Genomic DNA, 15,558 nt, shown 5'->3' on the forward strand with positions numbered 1-15,558 from the left:
ATGCAGCTTTGAAAAAGTTAACACAGGGTATTCCGAAAGACATTTACCGACTGTACTACAGATTCCGTTAAAATCATCTATCTCTCACTTCAATGCCATTAATTTTGGAACGGAAGTACTGCCTCTAATCTCAGCCATATATTAGGCATTCCTGAATCTTTCAGTTTACAAATTTTGAATAATATTTTTCAAAACATAGCCTAGAATGGAAGTCCCCAGATTGAAACTTGGCTGCAAAGCTCGAGAAAGCTGCTTTCTGACTGGGTAATGTCATTTCAATGGTTGCGTCAAAGTTCGGGAAAGGTCGTCCTGACATGACCTGTAATGGGATGTCCTCAGATTTTTGGTGTAGCGCTGAGATCTGATTTTAATGACATTGTGTTTTTGCTTGTCTGTTGCGTGTTGGTTTCATGTGGTTGTCTGCTGAATAACTGACATTGTCTTGCTAATTGTTACTTCTACAGCCTGTGGAGACTATGGTTCTAATGACGCATAGAGATGCTAATAGTAGATTTATTCTCATACCACTGTATACTGGAGCTTTATATATGCATATTGTTCAGTGAGATGTACTATGTATACTGAACAAAAAAAGAAAGGGATGATGAATATTTTTGGGGATACATTGATATATACACCGTGAAGATCCGGGGTAGAATAGGTCTTCAGTATCCCATGCTTGCCGTTAAAGGCGACTATGCTTGTCGTAAGAGGCGACTAACGGGATCCAGTGATTCAGGCTCGCTGACATGGTTGATGCGTATTATTGTGTCCCAATTGTGTAGATCGCTCATGATGTTAATCACTGAATTGTCTGGTCCAGACACGATTATTTACAGACAGCTGGAATATTGCTGAGTGCAGCATTAAACAAGAAACAAACAAACAAACATTGATATATATCGCCAAAATATTCAATCATGATCCCCTAACTCTTTTGTTCAGTATAAATATTTCATTTTGCGTGATAGATTAAGTCTATTGCATAAGTTAATAATTGATTAACTTGTCATAAAATACAAATTGGATTCATTTAATGTTCTCTTAGAATATCTATGGCGGTCCATTTTATCTTGATTTGCATTTTTCATAACATGTTTCCTAACCTGAGTTACCGTTAATGTATTCTTAACATTCGTGAATTGGATTTGATCAGTGAACATTGAGTGTTTGGTGTGTGGGGAAAAATATGGTTGGATGGTATATGGTCATATTTGTTACTGCTTTTTTGTTTTCTCAAAAATAATAACATTAAAATTAGTGTGTTTAAAATCAGAATTGTAGCAGATTGTCTTGATGTATAAGCATTGACTCTATTGACTGAACCCGTTGCAACTACTGAAAGTGTAAAATCAAAACAAGTGTTTTATTAATTTTCAACAAACAGATAACCATTTTGATCGTCCACTTTTAAAATATATTTACAAAACCAGCACAGTCGTATTAGGTGCCACAATTCACATGCAGAGTTACATCCCTTAGTCTTGCCAGGATCCTTTGATCCTGGTTTTGAATCCCTGATTGTGATCCTTGTTTTGTCAGCTTTATACCCATGCTTGTGTCACAATGGCTTTCTCCAACATTAAGCTGAGACTCTTGTCAAATTCTGTGATAATATGTGAACTATTTTTGCTAAGACAACCCAAAATCTCAGACAGAGATATGAGTGGAATAACAATCCAAACATTTAGGTTAAAAATATCCCAATCTCAGTCTGTCTTAACTTTTAACTTAATATTTTATAGCTTTGAATGTGACTTGTTTGGACATTATTGCATTTAATGCATTGTTAGAGCATAACTAAATGTAATACATTTAGTACGCTGATCACTGTGTCGGATTAACGACACTGATTAATGAGTGATTTCAGTAATTCATTGCAAATTATGTGTGTCGGAGTCGGAGTGTGAGACTGTCGGATTAACGGGTCTAACGGGTCTAAATAGCACTAGTGTCGGATAAAGCCGAGTGTCGGATTAACGAGACTTGACTGTATGTATATGAACCTTACAAAAGTCCCGACCCGTGAAGATCCGGGTTGAAACAGGTCTTCAGCAACCCATGTTTGCTGTAAAAGGCAACTATGCTTGTCGTAAGAGGCAATTAATGAGATCAGGTGGTCAGGATAGCTGACTTTGTACCCTGATGTGGGATGGTTCCTCATGACCTCAATTACTTGTCTTGTCAAGACTTCGTTATTTACAGGCTGCCATCATATAGCTGACATATTGCTGAGTGTGGCTCTAAGCAACAGAGAATTAACAAACACTCATTCAGGATCAGAATCCACATGGTTTTTGTAAGAGCCAGCTGTAATAAAGATTGGGGGGGTGGGGTCTATGAAATGGCCGAAATGTTGTCCTGGCTGTTGCTTACACCGCCCTCTACCACGCTCTCTCCCAGTGCTCTGAGAGTCTGTGAGTCTCCAACAGTATTGTTAATGTTATGAACTAAAGATCACAAATCCAATATGAAATGTTTCATTTCCTCTCATTAACAAACTATTTACCATTCTGATTCTTTCAGCTAGTTATAGATTCTGTAGTAATCAACTTTCTAATTGCCTGCATTAATTTTCTTGGTAACCATGGTAACACTTTTCCTAAAAAATTCCATGAAAAGATGTACTTGTAATGCTTATGGTAGCCAAATAATTAATTAAATTGAGTTAACTGATCTGTACAGTAGCTGTTTTAATGGTTTTAATCTCTTTCTTCCCTCTGTTGTCTTGTTCATAAAAAAATTCTTTCAAGTTTAGCATACCGTATACATTTAAGTATTGTGAATGTCTGTTTCATTTGGAGGAATGGTTTTCAACCAAATATAATTCATTATAACAAAGGGAATTGGTATTTGGTTTTTAGCATGTGCATGTACATGTAACTAACAGGTTCACATGGTTTTCAAAATTTTGTTGATAGTAAACATTATAATTACAATTCTTTAACATGTTTCAAAATCAAATAAAATAATTTTGTTGTATTTCATGTATATCTATTATTCGCTTGGGCATGGTTCATTTAAAAAATGCTCTCATGTTAACAGATATTTACAGTTTGATGATACAGTGCTACTAGTTAGACTGATATGTGCCCTGAGCAGTTTAACTCTGTTACTCATGTGTGTGTGTGTGTGTGTGTGGTACAGGGAGTCAACTCTGATCTCTACCAACACGATCCTGACCCTGGGGCACCTGGCCGTGGGGTTGAAGGACATTCCCAAGACCGTGGAGTCCATCCTCCAGATCTTCCTGCAGCGCTTCTGCTCCCCTCCCTCCCCACTGGATGTGCTCATCGTGGACCAGCTGGGCTGTATGATCATGACGGGATGTGTACGTAGCTGTAATAAAATCTCCCCCCCCCTTCAAAGGGAGAAGGGACATATTGTTTTTGATTGGTTTCCTTCTCCCTTGGTGTTGGCATTCTCATCCCTTTCCAGGGGGCATGCGTGGCCCAGTCGTCTAAGGCGCCGCGATTCGCTTTGCAGAGTGGCATCCCTTGGGAACACCAGAAACCTATGAATGTGGGTTCAAATCCCGGTTCGCCCCGATTATGTTTCTAGGTTTGTCAGCACCATACCAGTGCTCGTGGGTTTCACCGAAGTGGTAAACGTCTGAGACCTGCATCATTTGGGGCTTTCCTCCCACATTAAGCTGACACGCCGTGATATAACTGGAATACTGTTAAAAGCGGCATTAAACCCAACTCACTCACTCACTCACTCATCCCTTTCCAAGCCATAACTTGAAAAACGTTCCATGTATTTCAGTGAAACTTGGCATATACATTGCTTTTCAGCTAAACTGGTGCCATTTGCTAATTAAATTTTTCAAATATTTTTTTTTATGTTACCATGGAAACAATTTCAACTTAGTCTGTAGTAGTATTTTTGGCTGTTATTGTTTTTCGGATTCACAAACACATTTACAGTACCAACTTGAGCTAATGTATCAAAAAAACAGAAAGGGAGACATGTTTCATGAGAATATACATTCTAGTTACTTGCTGCCTACGTGCTGGTTCAAAAGCACCACTGGAGGCAGAGATTCCGGGTCAGAGTTGGTCTTCAGCAACAAATGCTGGTCGTAAGAGATGACTTAATGGATCGGGTCGTCAGGGTCAGTGACTTGGTTGATAACATGTCATCGTACCCCAACAGTGTGGATCGTTGCTCACAATATCAATCACTAGATGTTTTGGTTGGGATTATTTGTAGACCAAAGGCCATATAGCTGGAATATTGCTGAGTGCAGCGTTAAACTACAAACAAGCTGAAGGCGGAGATGCTGTATTTTCTTAAGGATAGTGCAACAGCTGTGTAGCGGTAGTCCCCATAATACCCACCACAATGAGTTTTGATGTTTTTTCCCCAACGCAAAGACATTATTGTGAGCTAGTAACACAAGAAGTACCATGGAATTATGTTCTTTTCAAAGCATTTTTCCGCTTTCATCCATTTCAGATTGCCATTACATTCATAAACAGATTTGCTTTAATTCATTCGTTTTAACCATGCCTAGTGCTTGGTCATGTCCAATCTTAAAAATGTAAGAAGGAACAAAGCTTATCAGTCATTTCGACGATAATATAACAATATTTCAAAATTTTCCCTCACTTTTAGATTTAGCAATCTCATTTCGCCGAAAGTACCATTTCATACCTCATTCTTCCAGATCTTCTTGCAATTAGCAAAGAAATGATAGTTCTTTTGTTGTTGTTGGTTGTGGCTTGTGGCTGCAGTCGAATGAGTTCAGTGAGCATGACAATGAGTGAAGTGTGAGCCCCATGACTGTTGCAGTCTGGGATCTACCAGGAGGTGTTGAGTCTGTTCAGCCAGATCAGTGTGGAGAGCAGCTCCCCCTACAGCAGGGACAAGGATGAGAAGCTGAGGGGCTACCGGTGAGTGTTACCATCCTCCCAACACTCTCACACCCAGCAGCGTCTCTATGGAACAGTCTGCCGGAAAATCTGAAATCTGCTCCCAATATTTTCTCTTTCAAACCTGGGGGCACGGGTGGCCCAGTCATCTAAGGCGCCGCAATTCGCTGTGCAGAGTTGCGTCCCTTGAACACGACAGAAACCTATGATTGTGGGTTCGAATCCCGATTCGCCCCGATTATGTTTCTAGGTTTGTCAGCACCATACCCGTGCTCATGGGTTTCACCGAAGTGGTAAACGTCTGAGACCTGCATCACTTCGGGTTTTCCTCCCACATTAAGCTGACACGCCGCTACATAACTGGAATATTGTTAAAAGCGGCGTTAAATCCAACTTACTCACTCACTCACGCACTCTTTCAAACCTCAGCTTAAGACTTTTTCTGTTTCAATTTATTTTGTGATTTATTGCACTATATAAATGCATTTATTATACCCCCGACCTAAAAGGGCCGGGGTATATTGTTATACCAAGGAATTCTGTCCGTCGTTCTGTCCTTCCTTCTGTCCATCCTCCTGAGGAAATATTTGTGTGACCTATAACTTGAAAACTACTGCATAGATGCTTTTCAAACTCAGTAAACACTTTTTATACCTCTTGGAGAGGTGCAGTGAAAAGTTTGATTTCAATATTCGGATTGTTTGAAAAAATACAGCTATTTTTCATTATTTACTTTAAATTTTTTTTAGGGAAACATTTGTGCGACCTATAATTAGAAAACTACTTCATGTATTCTTTTCAAATTTAGGGAACAGTTTCTATACAAATAGGAGAGATGCAGTGCACATTTTCATTTTGATAAGTGGATTTCATCATCATCATCATCATCATCATCATTATTGTTATTATTATCATTATTAACTACAAACTCAGGACTAGTTTCCGCTCGTCGTCTGGACTAATGTCTTAATCGATGATCAACGTATTGTTGATTTGCTGTACGGATTAGCGAGTATGTCGGATATCTGGGACATTGTTCAAATACGTGTTAAACCCACCTCGCTCGTATCCACCAAGTGATGCAGTGTTGTATTGTCCGTGTCTCCAGACAGGTGTCTCAGTCGGTGATCAATGCCTTCGCCAACATCGCAGCCAACATCCAGGGCGAGAGTGAGCAGCAAGACTTGCTGGGCCGCCTGCTGGAACTTTTCGTACAGATGGGGCTGGAGGGCAAGCGGGCCAGCGAGAAGATCTCCGAGACAATGAAGGTAGATACTCAGGCTTAGACTGATAGTTTAAATTTGGACCTTAAATTGACGTTTGCACATCGATCATACTTAAAGCTGAAATTTTCATTACTCACTCACTGTAATGAAATTTGTAATATGTAGTTAGTAGTGAGGCTCAAAACATATGTAACATTTTCCACAATATTTGAAATTTTGATCTTTATTTTACCTTTGTGCTAAATTGCCCTACACTGTAAACGTCATCTCCTCAGAAACCACTTAAACAATGCAGCTGAAACTTCACAGGCTGGTTCCCACCTATGATGACACTCTAATTTGTTCAAGCGCTTCAAATCTGATTTTCAAGATGGCCACCCTGGTAGCCATGTTGAAAAAGCTGTTCATGCCATTTGTAAACACAATGAAATGAAATTTGGTATTAATCTTTGTTGTGGGATGCCACACGTACATTTTGACCATGCTCTTAAATTCTCTCAAATAAATATTAACTCTGTAAATTTCTCCCCTGAAATTGTCAGACTTTGATATATAATTTGTATGTTTCTCCTTATAGTGTGTAACAATCATTAGGATTGAGTTAATTATGCAGAGAAAATTTGAATACAGACACTGATAGCAACTTTGGTTAAGTGTCTGTCTTTGTAGATATTTTTAACTGTTGACTTCATGTCCAGGTGAGCTACAGTGCTGTGGCACTATTTTTTATGTAATGACTTTATTGTTCATAAGAGGTAGCAAATTTGTATTCTATGATGTTTATACTGAATTATTTAAGTCTGGATGCCTGAATTGAGTGGTTGTTGTGATTGTGTTTCCAGGCATCAAGCAGTGCTGGGAACCTAGGGGTGTTAATCCCAGTCATAGCTGTGGTGAGTATACATGGGCTGGCCTCTCCATACAGCAGATGTCAAAAACACTTGCTCCCCCATAGGGAGTCAGGGTTAGAATAGGTCCCCAGTAACCTGTGTTGGTTGTAAGAGGCTACCAAAAGGATCAGGTGATCAGTGACTTGGTTGATAGCGCGTGGTACCTCGATGGCTCAGATTGTTATGAATCACTGGATTGTCTGGTCCTGACTCTCGATTATTTACATATTTACTGTCATCATGTAGATGGAATACTGCTGAGCGCTGCATTAAACAAGAAACAAACAAACATACTATGACCTGCATCACTTCGGGCTTTCCTTCCACATCAAGCTGACATGAAGTGATGAATAATGAAGTAGCATTAAAACCCACTCACTCACTCACTCACTCACTCACTCACTCACTCACTCACTCACTCACTCACTCACTGTGGGTTGTATGCCTGCAAACTTAGCAACATGATGCATTTTTCTTACTTTAACTGACCAGTTAAAATGTCTGAGAGTGGATTTCTGTTTCATGATAAACCTTGGGACAACTTTTTCTTTTTAATCACCTTCTGAAATAAGTTTGCTTTTCAGCACAAGAAACTGGCACTGTGTGACTATCACAACTTGTTAAGGTTATGAAATGTGGTGAAAAAACAATACACATTCACTTCTGACATGAAACACACTTTACTTAACAAGAAAGACCTAATGTTCTTTTCATTATATATTGTCTTTTTTAGTATTTTCCCTAAATTGAAGAAAATCACTTGTTTCATTGACATTGAAAAAAGTGATGTAAATTACAGTTTCATACATCAATTACAACATATACAACATTTTTTTCTTTAGTTGACTAGAAGACTGCCTCCCATTCGAGACCCCAACCGCCGCCTCCACAAGCTGTTCCAGGACTTCTGGCAGTACTGTGTCGTGATGGGCTTCACCGAGGAGGAGTCAGGTAGGCTGTCACCTCGAGCTGTGGGGCAGTTGGCATCTCCCCCAGACAACAGAGTTAACTCACTTTAAAAGTCCTGCTTCTACCATCTTCCCCAGGCAAGAGAGTTAACTCACTTTAAAAGATCAGTTTCTACCATCTTCCCGAGGCAAGTGGGTTAACTGACTATAAAAGTCCAGTTTCCACAATCTTCCCGAGGCAAGTGGGTTAACTGACTGTAAAAATCCAGTTTCCACCATCTTCCCGAGGCAAGTGGGTTAACTGACTAAAAAAGTCCAGTTTCCACCATCTTCCCGAAGCAAGTGGGTTAACTGACTGTAAAAGTCCAGTTTCCACAATCTTCCCGAAGCAAGGGTGTTAACTGACTATAAAAGTCCAGTTTCCACAATCTTCCTGAGGCAAGTGGGTTAACTGACTGTAAAAATCCAGTTTCTACCATCTTCTCGAGGCAAGTGGGTTAACTGACTATAAAAGTCCAGTTTCCACCATCTTCCCGAAGCAAGGGTGTTAACTGACTATAAAAGACCAGTTTCCACCATCTTCCCGAGGCAAGTGGGGTAACTGACTGTAAAAGTCCAGTTTCCACCATCTTCCCGAGGCAAGAGAGTTAACTCACTTTAAAAGATCAGTTTCCACCATCTTCCCAAGGCAAGAGAGTTAACTCACTTTAAAAGTCCAGTTTCCACCCTTGCTGAACTAGGCTGGAATTATGGTGTAATATTTTGACTGGACTAACGAGTCTATGCATCGTCCAATCAAAATCCTGCAACGAAATCAACATCCAGTTTAAAACAAACATGGCAACTGCCGTGCCAAATTTGTTCGACTGCAGGAGTTGCAAAGCATATGTACCGTCAAGTGGTCGTCGACAGATATTACCAAATCTTTTCATGTTTTTACTCAAGGTGCTCAAGTAATATGATGCACTTCTCGAGTATGATGTGTGAAGCCATCCTTCGTGTTGCCTGCCATGATATTGCTGTTAGGTTGCTCAAGTGCTGTAAGACCATGCTCACTCACTCACTCATCCAGTTGTACACACATATAATCCACTTTACTCTCTGAGGGGGCTTTAATAGAACCAAGACCCATGAAGATCCTGTGTAGAATAGGTCTTCAGCAACCCATGCTTGCCGTAACAGGTGACTATGCTTGTTGTAAGAGGCGACTAACGGGATCGGGTGGTCAGGCTCGCTGACTTGGTTGATGCATGTCATCGATTCCAATTGCGTGGATCAATGCTCATGATATCAATCACTGGATTGTCTGGTCCAGACTCGATTATTTACAGACCGTCGTCATATAGCTGGAATATTGCTGAGTGCGGCTTTAAACTACAAACCAACCAACCAACGTAAGATAGGGTGGTCAGGCTTGCTGACTTGGTTGATGCATGTCATTGTATCCCGATTGTGTAGATTGATGTTCATGATATCAATTACTGGATTATCTGATCCAGACTCGATTATTTACAGACCGCCGACATGTAGCTGGAATATTGCTGAGTGTGGCGTTAAACAACAAACAAACAATCAATTACGAAACAAAAGCATTTGAATTTTGAAGATCTTCTTTTAGGGTCTCGACCAGTATTTTTTAAACTAAAAAATGGAAAAATTCAGCATCCAGATTGAAATATGTTGAAAATAAATATGCTGGCTCATGAAGTATACAAACAGGTGGGAGAGTAAGGTGTATGAAAGGTAGATATCCTTGCCACACACACTTTGATAACTACCACAGTGGGGTGGTCACACGTTCTACAATCTCATTCAAATCAGATCTTAGTTCTCGCTATCAGTTAACATAGATCCCAGGACATCCCATTGCGGGTCACACCAGAACAACCTTTGATCCGACCTTAGACATTCCGGAATGTTCGTTTGTTCAGTTTTCAAAATTTTAATCAAAAACTGTGTCAACATATTTTTAAAGCGTAATCTGAAACGGAAGTCGCCAGGTTGAAACGAGTGCCGTAAAGCTCAAGAAAGCTGCTTTCTTGTTGGCTGATGTCGACTTCTTGTTAGTCATTTCAGTGATCAGTCTAAGTTCGTGAAAGGTCGCTCTTACATGACCCGTAATGGGATGTCCTTAGATCTTTGTTCAGCGACAGCGAGAACTTAGATCTGATTTTAATGAGATTGTACGTTCTATGTTCTGTGTGCTCTTGCAGGGTTCTGGCCCCAGGACTGGTACGAGGCGGTGTGCGAGATCTCCACCAAGTCCCCGCTGCTGATTGCAAGAGACCATCTCCGTAAGGAGCTGAAGTACAGTGCTGCTCTCCGCAACGATACAGTTGGTCAGGTCAGTTCTCAATTGAATCAATTGTATTGATAACTTCTTTGAGAGGCATTTTGAAGGTGGAGTATTAAGTAAGGAAAAGATATTTGGATGAACAACTTCTTTATTACAATTAGGAGAGACGTTTCGGTGTAGGTTCCAACTACGTCATCAAGCAAGTGATGTACAGAGTACGGTTGATGAGTACCATCAACTCATCAAAGACCCCAGTCACTCATAATCCTTTTTATTTATACAGCTGGCTTCCCCGGTTAAGATGTTTACCTTATATCACCCCTATTGTGAACATAACAGGCTTCTCCACTCCAGTGTACTCTACTGTATAAAAACTGCCTCGCACCTGTATATATGCTTGTCAACCATACTCTGCACATCACTCCTATCACTCGAAACGTCGCTCCTATTTGTAATAAAGAGTTGTTCATCCATATGTCTTATCCTTACTTAATTGTTCTTATTATAGTATAAATACAAAAGAAAAACATCTATTCTCTGCCAAAATCTGTTTATGAGGGCATTCAGCTAATGGTCAGAGCATCAGCCCAGGTATTGGCTGGTTCAGAGACAGTATACTGTGTCTGAGTGGGGTATCCGTTAAAATGCTGGATGGTTTCTCAGTAGGCTAGCACTATAAAACTGGAACTATTCAGCGTTAGAAATTGGCACTTGTCCTGTAGTCCTTGCCAAACTGTCCAATAGTTAAGGTATCATAAGGACCAGTAGAAATTTGCCATTTTTAAGGGTTTTGCTATATGTTATCATTGTAAGGACTAGTGGACTAGACCCGTGAAGATCCGGGGTAGAATAGGTCTTCAGTAACCCATGCTTGCCGTAAAAGGTGACAATGCTTGTCGTAAAAGGCGACTAACAGGATCAGGTGGTCAGGCTCTTTGACTTGGTTGATGCATGTCATCTATCCCAATTGCATGGATCGATGCTCATGATATTAATCACTGGACTGTCTGGTCCAGACTCTATTATTTACAGACCGCCGTCATATAGCTGGAGTATTGTTGTGTGCGGCGTAAAACAACAAACCAACCAACCAACTAGTGAACTAAAACTGCTAGTTTCTACCACTGCTATTCTGGATGTGTTCTGGATGTGTACACACACGCACACACACGCACCCATGTGTGTATAAGTATAAGTGCAATTATCCTGAACGTGACACCAAACCCTGTTTCAAGTTTGTCCATGTAGAAGGCTCCCAACAATAACCGACCCGTGAAGATCCGGAGTAGAATTGGTCTTCAGCAACCCAGGCTTGCCGTAAGAGGCAGCTAACAGGATCGGGTGGCCAGGGTCACTGACTCTGTTGATGCATGTCATCGTATCCCAATTGCATGGATCGATACTCATGATGTCAGTCACTGCCTTGTGTCTTCCTGTAAGTGTGTTGCTTCCTGGAAAAGATGTCATAACAGTTAAAACAGTCTGGTGGCTCCAGAGGCGATGGGGTTGAGGAGTTCACATCCCTACTTTATTCAGACACATAACATACCAACCTATCATGTGTTTTTATTTGCTTTGAGAGTGAGGTACTGTGTGAACCCAATCTCATTTAAATCGGATCTTTGTGCTTGATACTACTACACATAGATCTGTGGACATCCCATTTCAGGCCACGTCAGAATGACCAGTGAAATGACTAACAAGAAGTTGACATTAGCGGCACTAGTTTCAAACTAGTATGTTGAAAACTATTTTGACAAAATTCTTGATTTAAAATTTGAAAACTGAGCAAAAGAAAATTCTGGATTGTCTGATAGATGACCCAGATTGTATGGTAGTGCTTCCTGTGGGTTAGGGGAAGTCTTTTCCATTTCAAATGTTTATTGGTGTGGTGGGACCGCCTCTCGCCGAGGGCCTGGGTTCCATTTCCCATATGGGTACAATGTGTAATGCAGCATAAAACCATACTCGCTCCTTTCCTCACTCACTCACTCACTCACTCACTCACATTCACTCACTCAGGCATGCACGCACACATGCTCCCTCCCTCCCTCCCTCCCTTTTCGAGGTTGAATGATTACAAAACACGTCACTTTCTCAATCTGGTAAGCAACGTTTTGATTGGTCGGATGAAAGGTCGTTCTGACATGACCCATAATGGGATGTCCTCAGATCTTTGTTTAGTGGTGGCTAGAACTAAGATCTGATTTATGAGATGGCAGGTGAACCCCTTTGTCAAAATCTGGGATCTGTCTCTGAAAGTACCATCAATGTCTGCTTGTATGGAAGTGACACACAGACAGTTGTGTTTGGCTAACTGGCTGACGATGTGATGCTCTGTTCTGCTCCAGGCTGATGTGAATGGGTTCCGGATGAAGATCTGTACAGTCCTAGACAACCCACCAGAAGTGGTGCCCATCATCAACCGACTGAGCTTTGCCCAGCTGACGTACCTCATGTCCGTCTACAAGTTGGAGACACTCAGGTCAGTCCACGACGGACAGACTCTCGTGTTTGCTTCGTCTTTGCCTTTTCTCTGTACTGGATTCAGGGAGTTTTCTAGACCTGTCCAGAGACCGCAGGGGTCGATTTAACTGCTGGCCCGTTGGCCCATGGCTAGAAAAAACTACCAAGGCCTTGCTGAAACGTAAATTTAATGGCCCATCTGGCCGGTCAAATTTTCCCCCTTCTCATGTAAGTTTAATTTTTTTTAATTGGACATTACTTGTGAATCATGTAATTTTGATGAGAAAATATTTAGGGGGGATGAGGTCATGTGAATGGTTAACTCAAAAAAAGATATATAATATGTCTCATCTCGGTAGAATGACAACAAGTTAGTTTGGAGAAGGGCCAGTAACTTTTAAAAGGAGCAAGCCCTGCTGGCAACAAACAAATTTGTTGGACAGATATTCAGCTCCCAGTCGGCAGCAGATGTCAGTATAAACTCCCAAATTGGAATTAAGAAATTCCCAATTTATGTTTTTTAGTCGTAACTGATGTTTTGACTTTGTAGAGGCAGGGATTTACCTAGACCTGCTCAGGGTCTGATATTCGGTCCCAAGTCTGCAGCAATTGTATGTGAAAATTCGCAAATGGGAATTAAAATGCTCCTATTTCATATTAATATGGCTACAACTAATGTGATGGCTTGGTCTTGGTCATTTGTATTACACTGTTAACATGACCCAAAAGGAGGAATAGGCTCATGTTTACAGTATCGTATTGTTGTACACACTTCCCAGGTCATGTTGTAATAGTCATAACTAATGTTGGTTGAGTTGACATAGGTACATATTCCCAGACTGGAGTCATAAAACTATAAGGTTCCTGTTGTTAAAGGTCTTTGAGAGGCATTTAGAAGTTATACACATAAGGAAGAGAATTTATGGATGTCAACTTCTTTATTATGAGGAACACAACATTTCAGAGTACATGCTTACTCCTTCATCAGGTGAATGAATGCCATGATGCAGAGAACATATATATGTAATCACCTATCAGTGCCAATCATCTGTTGGCTTCCTTTGTTAGTTTCCACCTTTTGTTATCGTATTAATTTTGTTGTCCTTACATTTACATATAAATGCTCCCTGCCTCATAGCATTCATTCACCTGATGAAGGAGTAAGCATATATCCGAAACAATGTGTTCTGACATCCATATATTCTCTTCCTCCTGTTGTTATCAAGGTAGACACAATTTTATGGATAGCAACTTCTTTTATACTGTAAAAAGCGACGTTTCAGGAAAGATCCTTATACCGTTGTCAAGCAAGACTGCTATAAGATCTATTCTGAAATGTTGCTTTTTACAGTATTAAAGAAGTTGTTATCCATAAAATTGTGTCTACCTTGTCATCCGTCAACTTCTAAGTAATGCCTATCAAACAATTTATCCTGTTGTTATAGTGACTACTAATGTGATCTTGTAACCTTATCACTTATTCACTTATAACAACACCAATAAAGAGGAAACGGCTTTAAAGCTCAGTTTGATATAATTGCAGTGAATGGAATGTTAAAATACAATGTTCCACTACCCCTAGAAAATTCAAATTTGTATGAAATAACAATTATTTTCCCAGTTTGCCTGCACAATGGCAGTTTGTTTCTAGATAGGTCCCTGGGGTAGAGGGGGCCTAAGACCCTTATCTGCAAGGGCCACCATCCCCACCTTCATCCTCTCTGCCTCTCTCTCTCTTCCAGAATCATGCATTCCAATGACCTGTACGCATTCCATGGTCTGTTTGAGTACCTCCAGGACAAGACCCTCTTCAAAGACAAAGACAGTAAGTTTCTGTTACCAGATTATTCAATATACAGGTGATGTGTTTTCTGACTGTTCTGTGCAACTGAGGCTGATTGATTGATACCATACTCCTTAGGGTAGGGCTTGCTATCAATATAAATTATAGAGATCAATAATCGCCAACTAATATCTATCAATTATCGAAGTTATCAAATTAAAGAAGTAACTTTCAGCATATGAGTAAAAAGGTCTGAAAAGAAATCAACATTTCACACCACTGGTGAGCAGTGACACATTTATGCATTGATTACTTAGAGGACATTTGACATGTAACAAAAACGGTTGCTTTCTGTCTTTGACAATTGACATTATTGACAATAACAAGTCTGTTTTGGCAAGTTTAAGCTTTATTTCAGCACAATAGTTTATGTGAATGATTATTGATGACAACAATTTTATATTGATAATCATTAATATTTCTTCCCATTGACGATAATTCTGATTATCGATCTTTTTAGCCAGCCCTACCTTAGATAGAGATATAGATGTTCATGATTTCATGCACTGGTTTGCCTGATCCACACTCAGTTATTTACAGGACGCAAGGATCTATGCGATCCGATGCGTGTCAAGATACCTTGCTCACGATCCAATACGATACTTGCATGTGCCCTTATCTGGTGCGGAAGCCAAGCTTTTCATAGACAGGATAGCCAAAAACCTGGCATGCTGACCATTTACACTTGCCAGCGTCAAGTATGGCACAATGGATGAAAATATTTACATTTTCACTACTCACTACTCATTTTCACTCATAATTTGTGTTTGGTGTAACATTTATTAAAGAATTTATTTAAGGTAAGAATTGATACTTTTAACTTAGTGTGCGATTGTGATCGATACTTGTATCAAGAAGTCTTGTTTCAGGCATGTGGCAGTGTATCATGATAGTAGCAGAGAAAGTGTTCGAGAGATTCCTGGATGTCATTGCTGCCAGGGTGAGACCGAAACTTAGTGAAGCCACAACTTAGCAGTGGGGATTCTGGCTTAGAATACATCCCCAGCAACCTATGCTGGTCGAAAGGGGGATTTTGTGGATTGGGTGGTCAG

The 15,558-nt window shown here is 40.3% G+C and overlaps 1 protein-coding gene across 1 annotated transcript in view; it reads left to right on the top strand.

The window, feature by feature from the left end:
• Positions 1 to 15,558, top strand: part of LOC139477350 (phosphatidylinositol 4-kinase alpha-like) — an 85,347-nt gene that overhangs the window by 15,721 nt on the left and 54,068 nt on the right. Inside the window, exons 14-22 of the mRNA XM_071259903.1 lie at positions 3,148 to 3,331; positions 4,798 to 4,898; positions 5,986 to 6,145; positions 6,946 to 6,996; positions 7,836 to 7,944; positions 10,115 to 10,245; positions 12,549 to 12,682; positions 14,406 to 14,488; positions 15,376 to 15,446. Coding sequence (XP_071116004.1) covers positions 3,148 to 3,331; positions 4,798 to 4,898; positions 5,986 to 6,145; positions 6,946 to 6,996; positions 7,836 to 7,944; positions 10,115 to 10,245; positions 12,549 to 12,682; positions 14,406 to 14,488; positions 15,376 to 15,446 — 1,024 coding nt within the window. The remainder of the gene's footprint in view (positions 1 to 3,147; positions 3,332 to 4,797; positions 4,899 to 5,985; positions 6,146 to 6,945; positions 6,997 to 7,835; positions 7,945 to 10,114; positions 10,246 to 12,548; positions 12,683 to 14,405; positions 14,489 to 15,375; positions 15,447 to 15,558) is intronic.

This window comes from Haliotis cracherodii, unplaced genomic scaffold (assembly GCF_022045235.1).
Source record: "Haliotis cracherodii isolate W230 unplaced genomic scaffold, xgHalCrac1.p SCAF_33, whole genome shotgun sequence".
NCBI classification, from domain to species: Eukaryota; Metazoa; Mollusca; class Gastropoda; order Lepetellida; family Haliotidae; genus Haliotis; species Haliotis cracherodii.